The sequence below is a fragment of the Hippoglossus hippoglossus genome, chromosome 21 (assembly GCF_009819705.1).
Source record: "Hippoglossus hippoglossus isolate fHipHip1 chromosome 21, fHipHip1.pri, whole genome shotgun sequence".
In the NCBI taxonomy this organism is placed as follows: domain Eukaryota; kingdom Metazoa; phylum Chordata; class Actinopteri; order Pleuronectiformes; family Pleuronectidae; genus Hippoglossus; species Hippoglossus hippoglossus.
The window spans coordinates 11,276,199-11,302,783 of NC_047171.1; the positions used below are offsets into that span (position 1 = coordinate 11,276,199).

At 43.3% G+C, this 26,585-nt stretch overlaps 1 protein-coding gene across 1 annotated transcript in view; it reads left to right on the top strand.

Annotated features, from left to right (window-relative positions):
• The window catches only part of myo10l3 (myosin X, like 3), a 57,021-nt gene that overhangs the window by 19,185 nt on the left and 11,251 nt on the right, over window positions 1–26,585 (top strand). The window contains exons 3-22 of the mRNA XM_034573330.1: window positions 5,092–5,250; window positions 6,164–6,351; window positions 6,579–6,713; window positions 7,177–7,301; window positions 7,411–7,424; window positions 7,545–7,629; window positions 7,939–8,045; window positions 8,328–8,457; window positions 9,837–9,955; window positions 12,214–12,360; window positions 13,519–13,619; window positions 13,975–14,041; window positions 14,679–14,771; window positions 15,937–16,005; window positions 18,109–18,191; window positions 18,301–18,409; window positions 19,644–19,724; window positions 21,515–21,639; window positions 21,895–22,012; window positions 24,905–25,011. Of these exons, the coding sequence (XP_034429221.1) occupies window positions 5,092–5,250; window positions 6,164–6,351; window positions 6,579–6,713; window positions 7,177–7,301; window positions 7,411–7,424; window positions 7,545–7,629; window positions 7,939–8,045; window positions 8,328–8,457; window positions 9,837–9,955; window positions 12,214–12,360; window positions 13,519–13,619; window positions 13,975–14,041; window positions 14,679–14,771; window positions 15,937–16,005; window positions 18,109–18,191; window positions 18,301–18,409; window positions 19,644–19,724; window positions 21,515–21,639; window positions 21,895–22,012; window positions 24,905–25,011 (2,162 nt within the window). The remainder of the gene's footprint in view (window positions 1–5,091; window positions 5,251–6,163; window positions 6,352–6,578; window positions 6,714–7,176; window positions 7,302–7,410; window positions 7,425–7,544; window positions 7,630–7,938; window positions 8,046–8,327; window positions 8,458–9,836; window positions 9,956–12,213; window positions 12,361–13,518; window positions 13,620–13,974; window positions 14,042–14,678; window positions 14,772–15,936; window positions 16,006–18,108; window positions 18,192–18,300; window positions 18,410–19,643; window positions 19,725–21,514; window positions 21,640–21,894; window positions 22,013–24,904; window positions 25,012–26,585) is intronic.

Here is a 26,585-nt window from a genome sequence, read left to right on the forward strand (position 1 = left end):
TGGGTTATTAGTCAAAGGAGCCATTATGTGGGCCTTAATGTGACTAATGTGCATTCATGAGCGCGGGTCGCACAAGAAAACGCGCTCACACAAACATTATTGTGAGCATCTGTGTCTGAGTGTGTGGTAAAAAACAGTTTTGGGTTTGGGGTTACTGCATCCCAAAACAGGCAATTACACTGGGATGTTTGTCAGTTTGTTTCTCGGTTGTAAATGTGAAACTCTCTCTTTTTCATTATTTATTTTATCACAGTTTTCAGCATTGATAATCCTAAACCCCCCCCTGCACCACCTCCATGTCCCGGGGGTCTGGGGTCTGGGATCTGCCCTCAGCAGATGGATTCACTGTAAGACAGAGAGAGAGTCAAGTAAAAAAAACTAAAAAGAAAGAGGAGCAGGAGGCACGAACAGACTTTGTTTGTGCCCACAAGCCTGTGTTTTTCTGTTTTTTATCGACACATGTGTTATTTCTAAAGGCCTGAACACTGTACATGTGTCAGTATAACATGAGTCCACCGACTCACGGAGCCTGACCCCGCCTACATGTGAATATTCAGCAGAGCTGGTTGAACAAAGCAGCAGCAGGGTGTGGTTTCACTGAGGGCAAAACAAAAGAAAAGAGCATCATTACAGCAGAGACTGTTTCCACTGTTTAGGCCGCAGGTCATTTTGGTGAGACTTTGTATTTTCTGTCTAAATTATTTAACTGAAAAGAACAGTATTTATTAATTTAGCATGATTCACTTAATAGTACGACTGCAACTAGAAGATGAATGGATCAGTTGATCAGAAAACAAATTCTCATCTTATCAAATCTCTTGTTTTGTCCGACCAACAGTCCAACACTTAAACATATGAAGTTTACCGTCACAGAAGCAGCAAATCCTCATATTTGAAAAGCCTGAACCAGAGAATCTGATATATTTTTGCTGGAACAACAATTTATAATACTGGAAATATTTTATTACATTGGATATTTACAGTATATTTTCAATTTAGTCATTCATATTTCTCCTGGTATAAAATATTGTACATCTAATGCATAATCATTTGCTTCTATTATGCATACAAAATAGATAATATATGCATTTCCATAGGTTAACTTGTACACACACCCTCTATTTGCTGTTTAAAGTATACATTTGTTGGAGTAGTTTGGACTGTAGTTTGTTTTTTGTAAGTAATTTTATATTTGAAATTGTTTCAACAACAACACTGAGTAAACAACACTTTGTGTTTTCTGTTGTCCTGTCCTGTGTCCAGCCTCGTGGCCCGGTGGTGTTACTTGCGTCACCACCAGGCTCCATTTGGAAAGGATTGATTTGTACAGCGAACATTTTCACTAATCAATCATGACTCGCATGTTGTTGTAAGTGGCGTGAAATTCTCTCCGGCTGTCATTAGATTATACTCACATCATTAACACTGAGGATGCTGCGTCTGATCTGCACCGACTGGAATCATGACCAGAAAGGAAATAATGAGATTAGCAATCATTTCAATTCAAACCATTTTGTGCACCAAATAATAGAGATTTAATTACAGAATTTTAATTTTGAACATATAGATTCAACTGTGATTAATTCATTTATTATTTATGTCTGGGTTGGATAAGTCTTTGCACATTTGTGTTTTTAAATTGGCTCTACAGCTCTCAGTAAAGTTATTCCAGCCTTTCCAAGAGTTATAATGGACACTAACAGAACATTATTAGACCTCACAGAGATTGAAATGGAAACAATAAGATGTATTAGTCTGCATCTCGAACCTGATATACTCTTGTGTTCCATCTTAGATTCCTTTTAGCTGCGTGTACGGGACGCTGTTTAAATTATTTGTAAACAAATTTATGACACTTTGAATATTGATGAGAACTGCTTCGACTATGGGGCCGGAGCTCGATGGCTTATCTCAAAGGAGTCAAACCAAACAATAAAAGACCACAGCGGGGCAAAACAGAGGAATGTGAAACCTCTTTTGATGCTGGAAACTCCGGCTCAGTTTTCTCCCGAGCTTCTCTGATGTTTTAGGCATGAAAAAGACCCTGAGGCTGTAAAATCCCAACTGTAAGAAGAAGATGAAAAACAAGGGTCGCACAATATGATGCAGTGGCAGACAAACACATATCTGATAACACCACCGAAAGTTAGAAGGGAAAATTCTCCTTTGAGATAAATGTAATACTTGAGGATTTGTGACGGTACTTTCCGAGCTCGCGGCTCATTAAAGCGGCCATATTTGTTTTCCTCCTGTGAAACCCGAGGTGAAAGTGAGAATTTAATCTTGTCCTGCGGCCTCTCCTGTATTATCTAAGCTTTCAGCTGCCTCGGTGGAACTTTGAACTTGTGCTTGGAGAATGTGGGGAATGCAAACACTCGAAGGAGACCTAACCCAGATTTCTGCCATTTATTTGATTATGTGTCGGACACATCGTCTCCATCAGTGTCTGCAGAAAGTGAACTCAGATCCGAGAGCAGGGAGTTAAACTTGTAATAAATGTCCCATATGTACTAGAATGAGTGCGTACCTCTGTCAAGGCCCAACAGTCCCCTAATGAAACCACATTTAAATTCACTACATCCAGATTTTTATTTGAATCTGCACTAAATTTCCCAAATTCATAAATATCAGTCCCCTCAACATGCCCAATTTCTGCCATCCAGATCGATGAGTAATCAAGAAAAATGTTAAAAAACGCCCCATCTCATAATGCTAAAGAAAGTGAAAGAAAATTCCTCGAACCACCCCCTGATCCAGATCTACACAAATATTTAATGAATTCTTTCTTGGGTGATGTCCCACTCCTCCACAAAAATGCATGGAAATCGGTCAAGTAGTTTTTGTGAAACCCTGCAAACAATCAAAACCTGGCGGAAGTAAAAATATGAAATAGAGTAAATGATCCTGTATAAATCCACTGCCATGATGTGCCCAGCTGCTCACATTGACATCAATCACATTAATTGACTGACGTAACTGAACGTAAAACGATAATTCTGATTAAGGATGTAAAACAAGTGAAAAGCCTGTTTGATTTATTAGCCAGTTCGGCCCTGCCTGATGAATCCAGGCCAATTTGCCAGAGAGGAGAGTGGGTGGGTGGGGTTAGAGACAAATGCTTGCGGACATCTGGCTGTAAATCTGTACGCTTCTGCTCGATGGATGACATCAGTGCACGTGCTGCTTTTCTCCCCAAAGAACCTTTCACAAACCTTAATACCATGAAACTCTGAGTGAACCCACTGGTGACGACATTGATATCATGCTTTTGTCTCAGCATACGCCCATTTTCTGTCAACCACACAGAGCTGAAGTGGCCGTTTATCATTTTACAGATTTCACAGATTCATTTCAATTCTGTTTCATTTATGTGTATCGCACCAAATCACAACAGACATTATCTCAAGGCACAGAGTCATGACCTTCCAGTAGTATAGAGTAAGAGTAAGAGTTCCCACTATGAGCAAACATTGGTGACTGTGGAGAGAGAAAATATTTTTTTTTTTCAGTCTGACTCATATCATATCCTTTGTATTCATCTGTTGTGTGTATTTATCTTATCAAATAGTTGGGCTGTATTTGGATTTAAGGGTAGTAGGGCGGCTGTGGCTGAGGGGTAGAGCGGTTGTCCTCCAACTGGAGATCAGAGATGTGGTTCGATCCCAGTCTTCCCCACCTGCATGCCGAAGTGTCCCTGGGCAAGATTCTGAAACAGGGTTTGGTTTGGTTTGGCCCCTCATAGATGGTGAATACAGAGGAGTCGTCGATTTGACAACAAAGACAGTAATGGAAGCTCTTGAGGTTAAAGCTTCTTTGTTAAAGCTGCACTAATCAATATCTCCACATTAACATTGGGTCACATTACTGAATAAGGGTGTTACTTGTAGTGAGAACCCACAGAGAATGATACGTTCCCCTCAGCTTTACATTTTAGCCTCTTTAGCATCCATGCTCTGATGCAAAGATGATTCAGGGCCATGGAGGGCTGGAGGCAAACCCAGCTGACATTGGGCAAGAGGTAGGGTTCACCATGGAAAGGTTGCTACAGCAGCACATTCCACTGTATCTATGTGCTGCCCCGAAGAGGATTTGAATAGCTCGATCTCATTTGCTATAAAGTGAAAATAATCATCTATAGCTCGGCCTCTGTCCAAGCTACATCTCTGACCATTTAGTACCATATGTACCAGCAAGTACAGCAGCTAGAGATCCACGGGCAGACGTCTTTTGTCCGTTCCAGCGACTCCTGCTGAAAACCAAAGGGGACGGGGCTTTTGCAGTCAGGGGTCTCGAGGCTCTGGAACGACCTGCCCTATTCCTGTTTCATTTTAAAACTGAGGATTTCATGAATCTGTTTCCTTTTGCTGCCATTGTAAAGGACTTTGTAATGTGGATGTTGAAAAGTGCTTTATAGATATAGTTTTTTATTACTCTTGTTTTTAATATAAACACATTATTTATTATTATTATTATTATTATTATTATTATTATAATAAACCCCCTTAAACCATCATACACTCAGCAACCAGCTCCCATCGAGCCCCTGCAGCCCCTCTGTGCTGACTCAGCACATCTCCCACTCCCAGTGGAATTCACCAGAACATCCAGCAGTAATGTATTAGGACACCACATACCCCCCCCCGTTTCCATCAGTATTGATCTAAACACAGCTTCCCATCAAGTGACCAAAGCAGTCATAGAAAGTCTGTTCTCTTATCTCATGCCTGGTCCATTAGAGTTGTGATAGCCACAGAGTCTGTTGTTCTCTGTTGTTTTTATGAGACGCTACATCGTCTTTCTCTCTTGCTCCCATTTCAAATCATCCAGTTAAAAACGGGCCTTCAAAGTCAAGACAAGGACATCCTCACATTTACTTTACCGTTGCATGTAATTGGAATGTCACATGTGATAGATTTGTTGTGGAGAGAGTAAGAAGCTTATCAGACGGGGACGTCCTACCTGACGACAGACACACATCAGGGATTCAGTCTGTAGCTTTGACTGGAATGATTCGTCTATCTTCTCCTGAATCTGTCTGTCATCCATGCTTTCATGTTTCATGAGTGTGTGTCTGTGTGTGTGTTGCTGCAGGTGATCTACCTACAGAAGGCGGAGCTGAACAGGGAGACGGTGTACGCCATGCACCCCAGCAGCGTCCACGGAGTGGAGGACATGTCCACACTGGCAGAGCTGCACGAAGCCGCCATCATGCACAACCTGTTTCTGCGCTACCAGAATGACAACATCTATGTAAGGCCCCGCACCGTCTCAATCTGCGAGTTTACCCTGCACCACCATGACGGACCTGACGTCTGTGGGTCTGCTGTGATGTTCACGGGTGTATTTGTTCTTATATCTGAAAGACATCAAAAACACCAATACTTAAGTCTTTCAGGAAAATACAATGTAGCAGAAAGATAAGAAGCATGACCCCGCATTTCCTCTCACCACTGCATGTACATAATCACAAAGACATTTTTATTAAAAAATTTTGAAAATTCTCAGAGCACATTCTGCCACATTCTCTCACTAACTTAAACAGACGCAGTACAGATAACTCCTGGATTATTGAACCTCATTCTGAGCTGCGTTTTTCCCCAAAGGACACAAGATCTCTGATATGTTTGTTTGTCCCAGTCTCGTACCCGAGATTATTTTCATGATAGAAGTCCACTGAGGTTCCTCTGAAACTCTATCCAGGCTTTGTTAAAATAATCATTTCCCAGAGACACATGGCAACTATGTTTTTGGAAATCCTATCTCCTATAATCTCATCCCAGATGTTTCACCCGGTCTGTTTAGGCAGCATCGCAGGACGTTATGATGACCCACAAACACTTTTAGTGAGGCACGTTAACTGGGCCAGAGGAACGGATCCTAAAATACTACATCGCTCTGTGCAAACTAGGCCATATGCAGTAGATAAAGAGTATTACTGAGTATAGGTACACACAGGAAACTGGAATCGGCTGAAATTATATCAAGTAATTATGCTGCAGGTCTCATATTTAAGTTTGAGTTGTGTACATTGCTTGGCAGGATGTAAGAGTTTCAAATAATAGTATAAAATACATTAAAATATTTTTTTCTTTATCTTTCACGTCTACCCTTTTTAATCCTCCTTTCCTTTCCCCCCCTCTGTCTATGTTTCCATTTCCTTTAGACCAACATAGGTTCCATCCTGGCGGCGGTGAATCCCTACAAGCAGATAGCAGGACTGTACGACGGCCCCGCAGTGGATTTGTACAGCAAACACCAGATGGGGGAGCTGCCTCCTCACATCTTCGCCGTGGCCAATGAGTGTTACCGCTGCCTGTGGAAGAGACACGACAGCCAGTGTGTTCTCATCAGGTGAGGACTGAGGGGGAAATGAGAAGCTGCACAATAATGACTCCTAAATAGAGTCTGAATTCTGAGTCTGAGTCTTTTGTCGGATTTAAAAACTTGTATAAATTTGCTCTGTTTTTCAGATGTAGCACTTTCGCAATTTGTTGTACTGCTTTCCCTTGTAAAATGACACCAAATACTTTCTATATCTATTTCTCCTCTCTACCTGTCTCTGTACATTGCGTCTTCAGTGGTGAGAGTGGTGCGGGGAAGACGGAGAGCACCAAGCTGCTGCTGAAGTTTCTGTCAATGATGAGTAAGAACTCAGCAGGAACTCCTCTGTCAGAGAGGACCACCAGGGTGGAGCAGGCCCTCATTCAGAGCAGGTACGGTTTGACCCTTGACCTCTGACTGCTCGTCTGCTTGAGTTTCAATAGCCGTCATGAAGAATCTTGTGCCCTTTACATTTGAAAAGTTTAAGCATCATAAACATGTTTTCTTTGTTATTATTTGTTATTATAAACCATAGTATTTAAGGGGTTAAAGAGAAAAGGTGCTTATTTGGTTTGCGTCTCTTATTTGGCATCCCGCATTTCAGAACAGAAAGGAAATCCATCATGAACTGAATTTTAGTCGTATATCCAAAATGTTTTAGTCACTGACTGAGTATAGAGATGACATGACAAACTAGAAAATACAGTTAGAGTGAAAACTTCCACCAAGGCTGCAAAAAATTTTAAGAAATTTAACATCTGGATCAAAACACATCCAATTTAAAAATGTCTTTGGCAGAGATACAAATACAAACATTATTTTGTTTTCCTTATTGTCTCTCCTCCCTCTCTTCAGCCCCATCATGGAAGCTTTCGGAAACGCTAAGACTGTCTACAACAATAACTCCAGTCGCTTTGGGAAGTTCATCCAGCTCCACTTTTCACAAAATGGAAACATTCATGGAGGCTGCATCATTGACTGTATCCTTGAAGCGTTCATTCAGATATTCTGTGCAGAAATCTGATCTCTGTAGCATCTTGTCCAGAGGACCCTGAAAGTTGTTGTTTTTCCTTGACTTTCACTAATCAGATTTGCTGGAAAAGGTAAGGTTGTGTATTGTTGGAACATTCAGCCGCCACAATGTGACATGTCGTACCAGAGTCATCAGCAAAATCATTTAAATATTGAAATACATTTCTAATAAACTATCCTCTCTTTCCAAGAATCGTGTGGTTCGACAAAATCCTGGAGAGAGAAACTACCACATCTTCTACGCTCTGTTAGCAGGAGCTGACAGAGACCACAGAGGTTCGTTTTTACAGAGTTTAAAGGAGTACTCCATGTTTTTGAATACTGTGACCTTGTTCCACTAGAAATTCAAATATACACAAAATAATGAAAGAGAAATAGGAGCTATTTTTGCAGTTCTTACTTGATTCTTACCAATCTATAGGCCATACATTGGACTTCTCAATTGTCAGAACCTTTGCTTTGTATAGTCAAGTATGAATATCATAAAACAAAAGGTTTAGCAAGGTTACACTGGAGACTTATTTTATGTCAATACATTCAGTTTATTTCCCTCATTGATGATGTTGTCGTTTCTCTGTGTTGCAGACTTGTACTTACTGTGTGAAGGTCCTGAGTCATATCACTACCTGAGCCAGTCAGGCTGCATGCAGGACAGCAGTCTGGATGACAAGCAGCTCTTTGACAGTGTCATGGTAAGGAAAAGGAAGAGGACACCAAATGTATGCTGTGTGATTTACCTCCAGAGGGCGCTATAACCCTTTAACATGAGTGTACCTTGCAGAATACAGACGTCTCTTCCAGAGATGCCTGGGAGGAAATAAAGTCAAATAATTAAGTTTTCTTTGCAGGCGAAATCTAATTTATGTTGTTTTATAGCTCAAAATAGAAGAATATTTTTAACTGCTGTCCCGTTTTGAATGGGTCCTAATATCTATTGCATCTATCTAATGTATCCAACTCTGTCCGTGTTGCAGGAGGCACTGAAAGTGATGGAGTTCAGTGAGGAGGAGATCAGAGATGTGTTCAAGCTGCTGTCTGCTGTTCTCCAGATGGGCAACATTGAGTTCATGACTGCTGGTGGAGCTCAGATCACGTCGAAAGGGGGTAAGAGAAGGAATTATAGTTCTGTATACTGCATGTACAATAACATGTAGCAGATCTACTACACAGGGTGTGTTAGATTGATGTTAACAAAAGTGTCACACATCATCTGCACCATGCTGTTGATACCTTGAAGAACACAGAGACATAACAATATAAATTCTGGGGATGCTGTAATATCTAAGCAATGTTCTAATAAGTCAGGAAAATTTCCGGAGAGAACTTTCTGGAATAGAGACTGTGTTCATTTGTACAAATTCTTTAGTCACTTTATAAACTGTCTGTACACAGCAGGGTACATGAACATGTGAGATTTTCTTTTCAAAGAGCAAGCACATATGGATGAATCCCATGTTAAACCATCCGGGCACTCAGAGACCACTTTATCACAATATTACATATACATGTAATGGTTTCGGATACATAAACCATATACACAGAAGTTTTCTGCAAACTACTCACATTAAATGAAGACAAAATATCCATTCTCTGATATAATTAAAAAGAAGTGCAGTAACTAAGTAAAGATCAACCCTAAAATACTTTGATTTTTGATTCACAAAATTCAGGTCATTATGTAGATCTGCACCAAATCTCACAGTGCTGCATCCTTCTAACTAGTGTTGTGGTAATCTGCTCAGTAGTTTTTTGTGGATAAACAAACAAACATGATTAAAACATAAAATCCTTGGTGGAGGTTATGAATAATGGATGAATATTTACTTGGGTGCACTTCTGTCGAGCAAACAAATCCCTGGGAAATGATTTGGAAATCACAAACACTTAAAATTATAATGGTCCTGACTCTACTTAGTCTATTAGAGAACCAAATTATTTTCATTCATGAGAACAGGGAGCTTCCAAACAAGTTCTCCTTCAGTATCCAGACAACTGGAGCCAGCGTCTTCAACCTCACGAGCTCCTGGGTGAGACCATCAGTATCAACTTAGTATTGGGCCAATCAGATCCCCAAGTTAACATGATATTTATCAAATTGTGTAAAAAATAATTGGCGAAAAACTTGGAACATGTGGCTTTAAGTTGACTTCTTTCTGCAGAAGTCTCATGTGGGACCACTGTGCAGTTTTCCTGCGGCCCCCTGAGTTTGATTGACGTTGCTCTCGCAGACAGAGCTCTGAACAGGCTGTAACATGAGCTCAAGGCTTCTTTGTTTGCTGTGTCTGACCTCTTTTCCACAGGAGCAGTGAACTACAGTGACTGGAGAAGGCAGCAGAATGAAGCTGCCTATAGACTGTATAGGGATCACAGTGTTTATGTCACATTGGTTGTTTGACATCAATAGGGGTCACCTGACCTGTCTGGGGCTGTATGTCACACATCGGCTGAGTGTGTGTGTGTGTGTGTGTGTGTGTGTGCTTCAGTGGTCAGTAACGTCAGCGAGCTGCTCGGCCTGGACTCCTTCCAGCTGTCGGAGGTCTTGACCCAGCGCTCCATGATCCTCAGAGGGGAGGAGATCTGCTCGCCGCTCACCGTGGAGCAGGTAACGACACATCCAAACCCTCTTCCTCCTCCTCCTCCTCCTCCTCCAGCGCCCATTAAAGAATCAGAAAGCCAACATGGAACAAATCCTGCTTTCCCACCCTCATTACCCAGATTTCCTCGTCCTATCTTGGGATTAGGTGCTGGGGATTGTTCTGAGTCGAGACACTGAAATATACAGTAGATGCCTGTTTGTCAGCTCCCCCCGTCCTCACCCCTCTCCCTCCCCCTGTCCTGGTGACACACACACCCACACACCCACACACACACAGCCTTTCTCCGGCGCTCTCCCCCCACATGCCTCTCCAGATCCCTTGCGTGACTCCCGGCCATTTCCTGCTTTTTGTCTGCTGGATTCCTGGCACAATGAAGCCATCATGATAGTGATCTGAGTGAAAAAGCACAATAGAGCCAATGACTGGGGCCCAAGCGAGAGTCTTCTCCTCTGGAGGCGGCGCGGCCAGACACCCCAAAGACGTCGGTGCAGTAATTCACTCCTGTCTCCGTCTGTAATTAAAGTGTACATTTCCACAACTCTTCGTCTGCATGTGTAAAGCATTCTGAGGCATCACACAAGCCCCCTTTTTTGGCCGAGCTCGAGCTCCTCGGCCCACTCGTACACGATAAGGTCAGAGAATATGCAGAATGGACCTTTGCTATTATCACAGCGACACGAAACTCACAAGAAAGCTTTTCATGGCCAGACAAAGAGCTTGTGCTGTCGCCCTGCTGCCGCATGTTCTGCCCGGCCTTTGAAGCAGCTTGTCTCTTAATAGACTTCATTATTCCAGCCCTGGAGTCAGCAAGAAAGGCTTCTTCTCACAGCGGCCAGGGGTCACCCACCCCACCACTGCTTGCAGTAAGACCCCCTACCCCTCCTTAAATCCCCGACAAACAGCCATTCTTCTCACCCCTGTGACGGAGATCCTGGAGCCACCGGCGCTCATGTTCACACCCGCTAGTTGCGAGAGGTTGTGATTGATGGCTCAAAAGCCCCGCTAGCATTGTTGCCCCAAATACAGTGCACACACCGCAACCACCACTCTCTTGTTTTCTTTTTAATTCAAGCACAATGTCCACAGAGGAAGTGTCGCTGGCAAGCTCCAGCTTTTTATGCACATACACAGATGGCGTCTTGCTGAGAGGAGAGGAGAGAATCATAGCTGGGTCAAAAAATATATTTTTAAAACTTGCTTTTGGACTGCTGAGAGAGTGGAGTTACAGCCACACTGAAAAATAAGGTCTCTCTTATGATAGTCGACAAATCAATCACAAATCCAAGTTCATTTACTCTCTTGTCCTCGTCAGCAGATATTATTCGCTAAGTTGTTTCTTATATGTTCCGTTCAAATTTCAAATATCATGTTTTGGACCACATTCAAATCTCAAATCAAAACACATTTGTTTAGATCACTTTACCCAACTTCACCTCATAAAGTTCTCTCAGTCCTCTTTAATTTTATTAAATTATAACCTTGGGTTTTACTTATTTTTAACTTATTCATGTATTTACTTTTGATGTATTTTAGGTTTGTCTTTGCTTCTTAATCCATTATAACTTTGGTTTTACTTTAATTTCCGAGTGTTTATATATGATTTATTGTAAAGTGTCCTCGGGTTTATTATTATTATAATGTTTGCTGAGGACTCAAAACCTCCGTACAAAATAAAGTTCCTCTAAATGCACCTCATATCGCTGCCTCTGTTCACTATCACTGTGCCCCTGGTGCGTCTGTGGCCTTTTCCTATCTGTGGACACGTGTAATATAGAAGTTGTTGTTTCGCTAATAAGACTTGAGTCAATACAAGAGCATGTTTACACAGTATTTTGATTTGTCCTATATGACAATATAATATGACAAAAACTGATGTGCAGTGCGTCACTCTGCAGATATGTAGGTGATAAAGGATGCTGTCTGTTGTGAAAACAGACAATGTCTTACCTGCAGACAGGCGCTGACATAACACACCTTTGTCTCCAAAGCAGTATTTGTTTTTCAGGCACTGTGGCCTCACACACGCCCGCATGCACACACACACACACACACACACACACACACACACACACACACACACACACACACACACACACACACACACACACAATCAAACCTAGTATTGTTTTTAACCACTTTAACCACCATCTGATATAATTAGTCTTGGGTTTACTACACATTCTGCAAAGTTTCCTCTCTCAGATTATTTATGCCTGGCTTGGTATCCACGGTTATGTTCATTTTTTCATGTCCCGGTTCGCAGGCGGTGGACTCCCGTGACTCGGTTGCCATGGCGCTTTACTCTCAGTGTTTCTCCTGGATCATAATGAGGATCAACCAGAAGATTAAGGGGAAGGACAACTTCAAGTCCATCGGCATCCTGGACATCTTTGGCTTCGAGAACTTTGAGGTGAACGCTCGCTCGCTCGCAGAATTCACCCACCGAAATAAAACCTAAATCATGTTTTAGAGGCCCTGAAAACTTGATGATATGCTGTCAGGTGCAACAGAGGATGAATCTTGTCAGACACCTACGTAACAATCCTCATACCTTTACTGTACATTTTGTCCTGAAACACGTTGTTATTTAAACTCCAGATTCATCATTTCAGGGGTGTTTTTCACCCTGAGGGGAAAAGATGGACTGTCTGAACATGACTCGTACGACAGGTCTGGACCACACATACATTTTTCTTTGTGCTAAGGAGACATTTTACAAGTATGAAAACAAACGTTGAAACTACGCACAGTCAGTGGCATCACTCACACATGCCACTGAAGAACATGTAAGACTTGTTCACGCATGAGGCCCATTGGCTGCTTCGATAACATGACACCTTCTTCTAGGATTTAGTGACAGTTGAATCAGAATGTAATGGCATTTGATGGATTGGTTGATCACTATCAATCAAACCTGATCATAACACAGACATACTTTAATGATAAAGTAGATTAAGGGTTTATTAGTATTAAAAGCATAAAGTAAACATTACATGGTGTTTGCAGCATATTTAGAAATATATACTGGGTGTAAAGTGTCTAAATGTGACTTGCATATCTTGTTTTTAATGATAGCCATGTGTTTGTTTTGGCCTTTTAACTAGGGTGTCGGTTGTTCATGTTCAAACTTAACAACATAAATAAACTGGGATAATTGATAGTACAGAGTTAATAATCATCATACTCATAAATATCAGACCCCTTAAACTCCATGATCTTGATTTTTTTCCATCAAAATCCATGAATTAAATCGACCAAAATGTTGAAAACTCCCTATTTCGCAATTTTAAAGAAAGTGAAAAAAAAACCTGTATCTGCACCTAATTTGAATGGGTTCCTCCCTGACCCACACCGCATACTCCCACCAGGTTTCGTGGTAATCCCTCTTGCAGTTTTGTCGTAATTCTGCCAACTACCAGTCGAACAAAAACAGAAAACATAACCGTGCTGGCGGGGGTGATAGACTTGCTTGTCAGCGTGCAGTTGATTTGCCATGGATGAACTGGTTTGAGTTGATTTGCCTGAGCTGCAGAACTGATGGTTTGCAAACTGTTTGCTCGTCCTGCAGGTGAACCGGTTTGAACAGTTTAATATCAACTACGCCAACGAGAAACTCCAGGAGTACTTCAACAAGCACATCTTCTCGCTGGAGCAGCTGGAGTACAACAGGTAGAGGCGTCAACGTGTCTAATAACAGTTGAGATTTCTACAGATCAGTGTTGTACGCTGGTGGATGAGTAGAAAATGAAGGATTTGCATGTGCTAGTGAAGGTCCCACAGACAGATAGGGGCGGGGGCGAAACAGGAAAACTGCCAGAGGTTTGGAATCAGCTCAGTTCCTCCCCCAGACAGTTGTTTTCTTGTATAATGGGCCAACAGCCTGGACATGGCTCATTTCATCACATGATCACAGGGAACAATGCAGCCATTGTGTCTTCTCGTTGTTTGTGTTTATATATACACATCATGTGTGTGTGTGTGTGTGTGTGTGTGTGTGTGTGTGTGTGTGTGTGTGTCCTCACAGGGAGGGGATCCAGTGGGAGGCCATAGACTGGATGGATAACGCCGAGTGTCTGGATCTCATAGAGAAGGTAACAGACAGAGAGAGAGTGGGGGAGCAAAGTCACCACTAGGACCGACCGCCAGCCAGAGCGTGCTGACCCAGACGCCACACTGTGCTTACATTGACCCCCATCTCCCACCCTATCATTACACAGTCCCATTTTGCATGTTGTATGCACAGTAATATACACCAGTGCGGTGGTTATAGAGGTATGGCCATAGCAGAGCGTAAAGACAATGTTGTGTTATTTTATGTTATAATGGCGGTTGAAGCTGAGCCCCTGCAGAGGTGGGCTCATGTCTCAAAGATCTCTGGGGCGAGATCCCGAGCTAGGAAACTTTAAGGGAAGACAAAATAACCCTACAACCACCTTATTGTGAATAGACGTGTGGTTTTGCTCGGTGGGTCTGATTGGAGGATCGCTGTTAATCAGTGTGACTTTACGAACATGCAGGAATGTAAAGTAAGTTGTTGCCGCCAGATACCGTGCCTGCACCGTGACCCCAGTCTTTCTGGATAAAGGAGCAAGCTCAGTGAATTACTGTGCTGTTTCCTGAATGTATTGTTACACCAAAAAGCTGCCAGATGTGTCCCGATGGAATTATAACTAGTTCCGTCATGACTCCTCCGTCTGCCTGTGCGTCTGTCTGTCTCCCTTTCTTCAGAAACTGGGCATGTTGGCTCTTATCAACGAGGAGAGCCGCTTCCCCAAAGGCACAGACCTCACCCTTCTGGAGAAGCTGCACAGTCGACACGCAGTGAGTCCACACGCACACACCAAAAGCTTACATACATCCATCCCCCCGTCCCGTCCCTCCCGGGCAGACACTTGCAAAGTCATAAAAAATGATCCACGTCTCTACCACCCACCAGCTCAGACGGCCTCAAAGAGTTAAACCTTTCTCCCATCTGATGAATCACCTGTTGCCTTCGGTGTTCCCCGCCGAACGTCTGTGCAGGGCTTCGCACACACCCCCCCCTCCCTCCCTCCCTCCCCTCACATGCAAACACTACAATGCTGAAATGTGATCGGGCCTGATTGGCATTGTGTGCAGGAGAAAAGAGTCTCCTCCGAAAAAGTTTCTATGGCTGATGGGAAAAACAGAGGAGTAGGCGGGGGAAAAAAACGGCTGACCTCTCCCTGAGGTTTCTTCCTCCGCCGCTCATCCATGTGCTACGTTGTTTAAGGTCATGGTCGCATGAGCTGGAGATTGTTTGCCTCACTTAAAGCCAGGGGTGTTTTTTTTAACTGCTGAAATGATTCATAGATCAACAGAAAACTCATCAACAACAATTTTTACAAACCTTGACTATTTTTAATCATCTCTCAGGCAAAATACCAAATGTTCTCACATGTCTCAAATGTGAGGATTTGTTGTTTTCTCTGTGTTGTATCATTCTACATTTATTTATTTGTTTTTGTTTGTTTCCCGTCTGAATATTTAGTCAAATCAACAAACAGAAACAGACATAACAACTTTTTGAAAATAGTTGTCATTGTACAATTATTGATACATTTTCAACATTATTATTATTATTATTATTATTATTACACCAGATTATAAAGTATAATTTAAAGATATACTATGTAACAATTTTTCGTTAAAATGTCTCAAAACGATTAAATGGTTAAAATGTATTTTTCCTTCCAATGTATGTATTGATCACTTTTAATGGATCACGATTGTTCAATCGTCGTTTGCTGCGTAATTTGAATAAAACTTTAATACAGAACATGTGAACATGATTTGCTCCTGTGTCACGTCAGGTAGTTGCTGATGTGATCGTGCACTTTCCCTCTGAACTAACATTACAGGACTCAATGTTCTGTGTCCTGTGCCTCATTTGATTAGAACTGATCAAGTCGACATGAGCAGCGTTTTCTAAATCTCACTCACTGGTCTCTTTGTTCTTTCTCCTCAGACCAACCTGTACTATGTGAAGCCTCGAGTGACTGACCACCAGTTTGGCATCAAGCACTATGCCGGAGAGGTCATTAACAATGCACATGCACACACACAACCACACACACACACACACACACACACACACACACACACACACACACACACACACACACACACACACAGCAAAAGAGAGAGAGAGACAGAGAATGAATGAATAGGTTTGGGAGGTTGGGTTCTTTCTGGATGGTCAGTAGTGTCGTCTTTGAAACAGCCTCTCTGTCGTCCTCTCTTACTGTGGCGGCGGTTTCTCCTGACCTAAGTGTTCGTGAAGGTAAAAGAGATGAGGAGAGAAAAAAGTGAATATGGGAGAGTAGAGAGATTTACTGTGACAAAGAATGGCCTTATGAAGCCTGCCTGTAGACAAGGTCTCCTCAGTGTGAGCGTGGCAGCTCAGTCACAAGCCTGGCACGGCTGTCTATGGTAATGACTTGGTTCAGAGAAGACAGGCAGGCCAGCCGGTTGTTCTCTCTCTCTCTCTCTCTCTCTCTCTCTCTCTCTCTCTCTCTCTCTCTCTTTCTGCAGTGTGCCTCTGTGCAGAGTGTGGTCGTCTGAAAGCTCCTACTGTTATCTGAAACGGTGCTGTGAGTTTAGCCGGGGGGAGGCGTGGCATTCTCTCGAAGATTTGACTGTGTGGTGCCACAAAAATGCACTTCATTTGATAGGGAAGTCTCCCGTTGTCAGACGTGACAATGAGAGAAACAAGAAGGACACTAACACCCTGATTAACTCACAGGTAGTAAATTAAAACGCTTGCGTCTCAAAGGCAAAGACTCAATTTTTACAAATCCACTTAACTATATTTTTATTTCTGTGGATTCAGTGGTGGCTGTATGCATGATAAGACATGATTACACTCACCACCTGAAAAGTGTTTGCCTTCACACTGTGTGCAATTGCCTTTGTGGTTCATGCTCCTCATGAAACTTGAGGTTTGGAGATAGGGGTTGATATTGGACTATAGTACACACACACACACACACACACACACACACACACACACACACACACACACACACACACACACACACACACACACACACACACACAGATGTGGGTACAAGCTCATGTAAGCATGTGTGCACAAATGATCTTTTGCTTGCATACAGACACAGATTGCAGTTTTTTCATGATATTACTAAGGATATCTTTTTATAAATATGTTGTATGAAATGTTCACAATGCAAATGCATACACACAAAGCACAGCGGTGAGCACGCTAACACAAGCTCAGGGTGCATTACTGTGGATCAGGGCAGGCAGAGGAATGTCGTGTTGCTAAGACGAAGCCTGAAAAGAACTCAACAGGTGACTGAATTAACTCACAGGCGCTGTGCTGTACTTGAAGAGGCCCTGCCCCCCTCGACTTTGTTCACATAGAGCCCTAAACACACACACAACTCACACACACACACACACGCACACATTCACAATCCCCTTTCATATCTCACTTTGTGCAGATATGTGTAAATGTTCTCTTCTGAAAACAGCAATTACCCTCTCGATAACGATCCTGCAGAAGATAGATAAATACAAAATAGTTTTTTTAAGTTTTCATTTTCAGCACTTCTGTGCATCTGCTCCCCAAGTAGCTGCAGAACTTGTATGTGCACATATACACACACTTTATTTTCTTCTAGTACATCTTACTCAGAAACCATGTCCCAAATACCAATACCGCTGAGGTAAATAAATATAAATAAAGATGTTTAATATAGAATAAAATATTTAAACAGCCTGACAACAACAAAAAAGTAAATATGTGTTGCATAATATTATTTTCATGTCTTCAGAACATCACATTGAGCTCTGAAGATATCAGCCACTGACCTTTATGACTTGAAGTTGTGTCGCTTTGCAGAATATTTGATCAACCTGGATTATGTTAAATTACTGCTACACTTTGCATCATATTGCAAGTCCATTACCTCTACGTATACATAACTGTTTCACATGGCATAAATCGTGTATATGGCCAGAACTATAATACAGCATGTATAATTTATATAGTTTATATATTAGTTTATTTTAGCTGTTTATTGTCTTGCTGTAACACCTGTTAAGTTTTATTTCTTATATCTTAAAAAACAAACTTCACTGTGACTTAATCTTCGTGTTTTCGCCTGTGTAGGTGCTTTATGATGTGCGAGGGATCCTGGAGAAGAACAGAGACACCTTCAGAGACGACATCTTGTTTATTCTCAAGGACAGCAGGTTGGCTATTTCTCACTCTCCTCTGCGTCACTGAACACACACCTGTATGATTCGGACAGTGACACAGAATCTCACACCCCCCCCTGTTCTGCGCCGCGTGTGTCTGCAGGCTTGACTTCATCTACGACCTCTTCGAGCGTGTCGGCAGCCGGACCGGAGACGAGACCCTGAAGATGGGCACGGCCAGACGCAAGCCCACCGTCAGCTCTCAGTTCAGGGTGAGACTGAAGCTTCTGTGGCCTAAATATCACTCGCAGCTCCATGGTTGTGTGATTGTGTCATCACACAGACAACCAGTTAATTGTCTCCCATGTGCTGCTGCATATGATGATCACTTAACCCGTAACACTGGGCTTGTAATGTTGGCATGATGAATGTGAGCGTGGGGGCACGGAGGAATAGAAATAATGGAGAGACAGAGCGGGGAGGAGAAGGCTTTCTGTTATGGGTGATGGGACGGATGAAATATGTGGTTGTCAGGCAGGCTGGTGGTGGTTGGGGGGGGGGGGGGCGTTAGCTTAGCATGTTCTTAGTGCAGTGTGGAGAGAAAGGAGCAGGGGGAGGATTTTGGCCGGCTGCCCTGGCCTACAGTCTCTAAAGCCGGGGGGATTATGGTTGATGGCTGGGCAGAGAGGGGCCAACCGAGGGCCAATCACGCTCAGCTCTGCCAGGCCCGGCCTCGCTGGAGACAGACTGTCTGAGGCAGCGGCGAGAGCGAGGCTGATATAGAATGCGAAGTTCAAGGGTCCTCGTAGTTTGTGTTTGTACATGTGTCTCTAAGTATGGGCTGACTAATACCATGTAAAATAAGGAAGTACATTTACTCAATACTTTTGATACTTGAAGTATATTTTGTTGTTGTTGTTTTTTACAGAAATTAAACTTTCTGTATTTAACATAAGCTGTTTTCAGACATGTTGACATCTTCCTTGTCGTCTTCTACGTGCATGGCTCCTCTTTTTTATCCTGAGATATTCGTGTTCTTACAGTTTTTTCGTCCAACACATGTTCGAAACGTCAAAAATGTCCCCGTTCGCTTAATTTTACGTAAAGTTTTCTGCTGTATTTTCACATGGGCTGACATTTGACAAGGGGTCTGGCAGGAAAAGTTCAGGAAAATGTCCAGAGCAACAGAATTTACATCTTCACATGCGGCCCCTCAAGAAAAATTCAGGAAAACATCCGGGGCCGAGTAAATGTCTGAAAGCAGCTTTATTGATGCGATGGAGTATTTTGAGATGTTTGTCTTACTTTACTAGCTTCTTTAAATCGGAGCCCTGTAAACACACATAATTAATGAACAGCTTCTCTTGATTTATCTTCACTTGTCATCGGCTACAAAGGGAGAAGCGCGGTTATGATGACTTGTGTACATAAATGAATATGTTTGGACTGAATCACGAGCTCCTCTGCTGTCCTGATCTTTATCCTCCTGCTGCTGATGTGTTTCAGGACTCCCTCCACTCCCTGATGGCCACACTAAGTGCCTCCAACCCCTTCTTCGTACGCTGCATCAAACCAAACATGGACAAGGTAGGTCATGCAAATTTCATTGCACAAAAAAAAAAAAGAAAATGCCAGAAACCCTGCCAGGTCTTGTCAAGGTCAGCGCCTGCAAAGTTAAACCCCCGCTATTCATAGCTCCCATTGCTCAGAGCTAATATTGAGTCTTGCTGTTTAGCTGCTCTTAAGACTCCCATTAAAGAAGAAGTCATTTACACTCATTACTGCAGAGTCGTATAAATGTTCCACTTGAATTGTACAGTAACACTTTTCTTCACTAATAAACTATCGCTCCGCTGCTTTGGTGCAAAGACTCACATTATGCAAAGTCAAATAAAAAACGGGCTGTGTACCAGCACATTCCTGCCACTTAAGCGCCTCTACCAAAGGTCAGAGGTCACCGCTGACTGCTGCTGCGGCGGCTGATGCTCCGCTGATCTGGCTGCACCGGTGGAATGCCGAGATAAGAGACCTAAGTCGGACATTGATTTACGAGGCCTCTCTTCCACCGCTCCTCTCAAAATCACAGATTCTATGCTCATTCTTGACATGGAATTATTTTGACTTTTGTATAATCAGTTTCTTTTTAACCGGCTGCTCAGAGTTGTTAGTTACTTATTAATGCACACAGTGAGGTGATTGTCCCCGTCTCTCTGCACCTCGCCACCTCGCCACCCACTCCTAATGCGTCATTCCACACCCTCTCGCTCACTTATTAGCATGGAAGCGGTGCTGTCGCCCTCTCGGCCTCCTTGCACCCCCCCCCCCCCCCTCCTCTCGTCTGTCCCCTGCTCTCATTGGCTCTGTCTCACATTGTCACCTGTCTTCGTCAGGTCGTGATGGAACAAGCCGCGCCTCTGTTAATCCTGCAGAATGACAGGATTGCATGCACGGTTCTCTGACATGATTCCACGAGTGCAAACACACACACATTTACATGCAATGTATTTGTGTGATGTGCATGCACCAGCTCTCCTTGGAGTAAATGTTACTGAGGGAAGGGTCAGCTTGACTTCACCCCACAAGTCGACGTGCCGCACCTCTTTCAGCTGCATAAGTCCTCATCTGAAGAGCAGAGTTTGATTATGAACACGAACACATGCAAAGTGCCTGTGTATACAAGTGTGTCTGTTTCCATGCATAGTGGCATTAGCCTGTTATTAGATTGACACTTTGGGGAATGCTGTGGTCCTGTTCGGGGCTTATCCAGCACCGTGTGCCCTTCATGTGGACCCTCTGAGCGATCAGGCAGCCTGCCCAGTGTGGAGGTGCATGGCGGCAGACATCACAGATCCTCTATAATAAGCAGACCCGGGGATCATTGGTGAAACAGACCCTGTGGACAATGCATCTGATTATTCTAGAATGAAAAGGCCGTCCTGTTTGGAGAGGTCTTGCTCAACACCGTTCAGGTTTCTCCATGTTGGCTCGTGTGTGTTTTCTTTGCAGTAACCTGACTGTTAGTGTAAAATGATAGCACTCACCATGGTAATTAACTTTTTAGTTCAAGTTTAACTTGACTCAGCAGAAAGAACATTTGAATAGGTGTGTGGGCTCAACAGTGTAGGGTTATGTTTACCTGCTGTGGTTCGGTGTCTCATATCCTCCACTAACACACATACTGAGGCAGATTAGGTTTAGGGAACACAAACATCCAAAACATCAATTGTCCTGAACAGGTTCTCTGGGGAGGTCAACCTCCAGTGTACAGCTAATGCAGAAAGAAATGAATAATTAGGTAAACATAGGTTGTTGGTGTTTTAGCCAATATGTTTTATTGTCTGCAGCTCTCATGTTATCTTGTTGTCTGTCATCTCCAGAAGGCCAACCAGTTTGACCCCGACATCGTCCTTAACCAGTTGAGATACTCTGGGATGCTGGAAACTGTGAAGATCCGCAGGGCTGGGTTCCCTGTCCGCAGAACCTTTATGGACTTTTACAGCAGGTAAGAAGATATATAAATACACAGAAAATGACAATTCAAGAAAGATAAAGTTTCTAGTCGCATGTAAGTTAACACAGGGTCAACGGTAAAATGTAGTGTTGGACAAGGGGGAAAGGTCAGCTCAGCAATGCAATTAGAGCAAGAAGAATAGAAAGGCCGGAAATGAACCCACGGCAGCTGCAGGAGGATTCGAGCGTGCAGGATCCGATTTCTGCTATATTTTATGTGTGTGTGTGTGTGTGTTTGTTTCCACAGGTACAAGATGATGATGATGAAGAGCAAAATCCACTCAGATGATGAGAAGCAGTGCTGCTCAGAGCTTCTCATGCTCCACGACAAATCCAAGAAAGAGTGGCAGCTGGGGAAGTCAAAGGTGAAGCACACACACACTGATGTGGATACAAGTTCATATACGCATATGTGCACAAAAGCTCTCCTGCTTGCATACAGACAGAATACAGTGTGTATTTTTCATAATACACAGCAGTGAGCACACAAACACAAACTCAGAGTGCACTACACACATGCCCGAGCATGTTTTTGTCACTTTGAAGGACATTGCATTGACTTACATTCGTGCCATGAATAATTACAGTAACCGTAACCACTACCCCGACCCAGCCCCACCCTGAACCTTAACCTAACACTCAGCTTTATTCCAAACATGAATCAAGAACTTTTACCCTTGAGATTTAATGTTTTACTTTGTGCTCGACGGCCTTTTATCTGGAAGTATTATGAGTCCTGCGACTGTGTGAACGGATGTTTGTCCCCACTGTGTGTTTAATAAATGTACAAAAGCACACACGCTCAGACAGGATAGACTTGCAGGCTTCAAGCAGAAAACAATACAGATGAAAAGTCCTAGGGATCAGGTGAAATGTCTGCTTATGTTTTCCTGTACTATGGACTCTCCTCTACCTTTAAGCTTATTTTCTAAAACAAGACAGATATAAAATACACACGAATTCATAAAGATGCATCGGTCTGAAGAAAATCTTTGGAGCGGATTGTTTCAGTTTTGTTCCCACTGGTTCAGATTCTTTCTCAGGAATCAAGCTGCCGTCATTCCCAAGCTGTTAATTTGTGCCACAGTGTGGACGGCCCCCACCCTGACTCATGTCTCAAGGATTTCTCTGGCCGGTTGTGGTCAATCTTCTCCTCTCCCATTGGCGACCACAGAGTTACATGGCTACTCCTAAAAACCCTGACACCAACAACTGTTCCTGTAATTGTAACCCAGCGCGGGGGCTTACAGTAATCCTGAGGCAGCGTTACTGTAGCTGGAAGAGTGTTAGCCTCCTGACACTCGCCGGGTTGTTGATTTAATAAACTGAACTCCCGGCGAGGGTCTACAGGGATGAGACGTTGCAGCTGAGTGAACTTGAAAGCAACATCTTGAGCGTTCATCTTAGAAATGTAATTATCACATCATGATCTCCCATCTGTGGTAATTCAGCTGTCAGGGATGCTTATCTCTTTTTCTCTCTTTATTTCAAACAATTATCATCTCCCACACATCTCTGCGCTCTCCGCGGACGATTTACCTTTAAAGCCTCCTTTGATCTGGACAGAAAAAACCTCGGATTTGCTTCGACTCAGCAGAATTGCTCTCCACAAAGCAGAAAGAGGGGATATATAAATAAAAGCGTCTCTTTTTTATGGCCTTTCTTCGAAATCAGCTTAATCCACATTTGTCCCACGTGACTTCCTGCTCTAAGTTGTGGTTCCTCCGAGGCTGTAAAAACCACTGAGACGTTTCAGATTTGTTGGTTCCCGTTTGGACAGTTTTTGTTGTAATTCCCCTGTTTGGGTTTGCAAACTATGAACAGTGTCAGCTGCTCCCATGGCAGAGTGAAATATAAACGTCCGGTTTGATGTGAACCATGTGTTGGTTCCTAATAAGTATATGGTGCATAACCGCTAATATGCACATGCCTATGTATATTACATTTCTCACACATGCAGACAGTGTACATCTTTGGTGTCACTGTCTTTTACTGACTTATAGAGAAATAATTTTTCCTCTGTGTGGGTAAAACTTAATTTTGCTTTCAGGGACCCCGTTCCTCCACTTTACAGAGTATAGATTGTATATTGTGGATTAAAAGAGAAGGAGCAAAGAGGCTCGTGTGTGAGTCATTCTGTGCGTGTGTGTTTGATGGCAGCACAATATTTTTGGTCTCAGGGAAATGCAGCGTGGGTTGTGTTGTGAAAGGGGCTGAGAGACAGAAAGGGTCGAAATTTCCTTTTTCGAGAAACAATCTGTGTGTAATTATAAGTGTGGAGAGGAAGTGTGTGTGCTCAGAATTGGGGGGCTTGGGTCATGTTGCAAGGATGGAGTGTGTGTGCGTTTGCGTGTGTGTGTGTGTCCCATTTGTTTTACAGACGTGGGAAGGATGTGGATGGAGAGGAAGCTTCCTTCTCACAGACTTTACAGAGGCAGGCCGGGCTGCAGCTGTGGGACCCTTTGATTAGTGGAACATCTGGGACATGAACACACACACACACACAACACCCCCCCACCCCTCACTTATACTTCTGATAGCATGGTCAGACAGATCAAATCCGATTATCTCTTGTAATATCATGTCACTACTGTCTGTCCATGTCTTCCGAGCGTTTCGGTTCAGGAGGACTTGTGAGCTGCCGTGCGTCTCTCAGAGATAGTGCTAACTTAGAATAAAGTCTCCTGGAGGAAGGGAAGGGTTAACAAAACTCTTCCTCCTTCCTTCATAAGAGCAAGGAGGGGTGTGGCTTGTTATCTGGACACCAGCCACTATCCCTCCCCCTCATCCCTCCATCCCTCCTCTCCCTGCCTCTCCCCTCCCTCTCGGTGCCTTTTCTGCCTTTGCACGTCAGTCGAGCTACCAACACAGCAGCAGTAGCAGCAGCAGCAGTAGGGAGACGCTCAGGAAAGGACGCCCCCAACACAATGAGGCTCTGCAATAGCGGCTTTAGCAGCAACACTGCAGTCCCAGTGCCAGTGTGCCCATCTGCTCTGCTCCGCTGCCCTGGAGGGCGTCTATAGTCTGCGAAGCCTCAGCTGCACCACAGCCTCCTTTGCATTGGGCACAGGGTGCTGCCAACAGACAACAGGGGGGCCCTCACATCTCTGCAGGCCCTCTTTTAGAACTCCCTTACCAAGAAGAGGAACTAACCCATCCTGTCTCCTTCCACTCCTTCCTTCCCCATCCTCATCCCCCCTCTCACTCTGTGTCCCTGTCCCTGCTCGTCGGCCGTGGCGTTGCCCCTCGTTCCGCAGGTGTTTTTGAAGGAGGCCCTGGAGCAAAGGCTGGAGAAGGAGAGGGAAGAGGTGCGGCGCAGGGCTGGCATGGTGATCCGCGCCCACATCCTCAGCTATGTGGCAAGGTGAGTGGTGGGGTGTGGAGGAGGGGCGGAGGGGTGGAGGGGCAGCGACAGTTGTCCCTGTTTGTTTTGTAATTGAGGTGTTTAGCCTGTGTGTCTGTTTGGACAGGGGGTGTAATGTGCATATGTGCATACCTTTGCGTGTGTGTTTACCTTTTTGTAAGTGTGTTATGTGGCATTATACACAGTGTTGTTTCACAGATTCTATAGTGGTTTGAGTTCTACAGTTATTACTAAAAATGTGTCTCACTCATGGTTCTGTTCCATCTTGCTGATTCACCAGTGGGTCTGTCATTATAAACTGATGCTGTGCAGCCAGACAATGTTCAGATCAGCAGAAAGTCTTTTGTTTTACTTCTCACGGAGATCATAATGTTTCCAGACAGATTTTTAGACTTGTGTGGCACATCATAAACTTTGGATGTGAAATAATCACTTTTATTCACTTTACGAACCATGTTTCAGTCCTTAGACTCTCAACAGGTAAAATCCTGAGGTAATATTCAATATCTGAAGATTCCTGGAACAAAACATTGATAAAGTGAATACAGAGTTCGACAGGGGGGGGTTCACACTGGAGAAATGTGTATAAAAAGTTGAATCTCAAGACATCTGGAATATTTCCACATAATGTAACAGGGCAGCCACAAAAAAAATACAGCTTTGGAATGGAATTTTTGCATAAATGTTTAATAGCCAATGCTGGAAGAAGTATTCAGATTTACTCATGGTGCAGTAATAATAATGATTCATATCACTGCTGCATTAATATGTATTTTGCATTTTACTGCTGCAGATTTTTGTGTCGATTTTGTGTTTTTCTCAACACATCAAAGAACAGTTCATCCTTTAGTTTATCACAAACACTCAGAATTAAGGACTCGGTCACACATACAGTATGTTAACAAAGCAGCGGCAAACCTTCGCCCCCCCATTCACTTCCAATCTGTGCGATTGAATAAAACATTCACTTCCTGTGGCGTGGCAAATTGTAGCGTGGCTTCCTGTGGAGTTCAACTTTGGTGAACTTTGACCCGCGATGTTCACTCCACATTTGCGTACGTGTGACTGTAGTGGAGTAAAAAGTACAATATTTCCTGCTGAGATGTAGTAAAATACAATTACCTCAAATGTGTACTTAAGTACAGTACTCGAGTAAATGTACTTTAAACCACTGTTAATAGCTTGACAGTGAGGAGAGTATTAAAAAGGGTGGGTGTGGGATTAAAACGCTTCATGTACTTGACTCTTTTTTCCTGAAAAGATCTGGAATGATGTTGCTCCTTCTTTACACTACTCTTGCAAAGTGAGTCCTAATAGTATTAATTACTCAGAACACTATCTGCAGTACAGTAGATGTAAGTTTTACTCCTCCTTTCCACTTCACCTGACAGACAGCACATCCATCACTGCTGCGGTTTTAGAAAAATCTGCATATGCAGAAGCCCCCTAGGTATGTATTGTAGCCGTGCTCCGCCTGCGTGCTGCCATATAGCAAGTCGCATACAGTCCTCTGAAAGGCTCCGCTGGGAGAGTATAATGGGGCTGATGACAGTGTTCAGGTTGTGGCTTCTCTT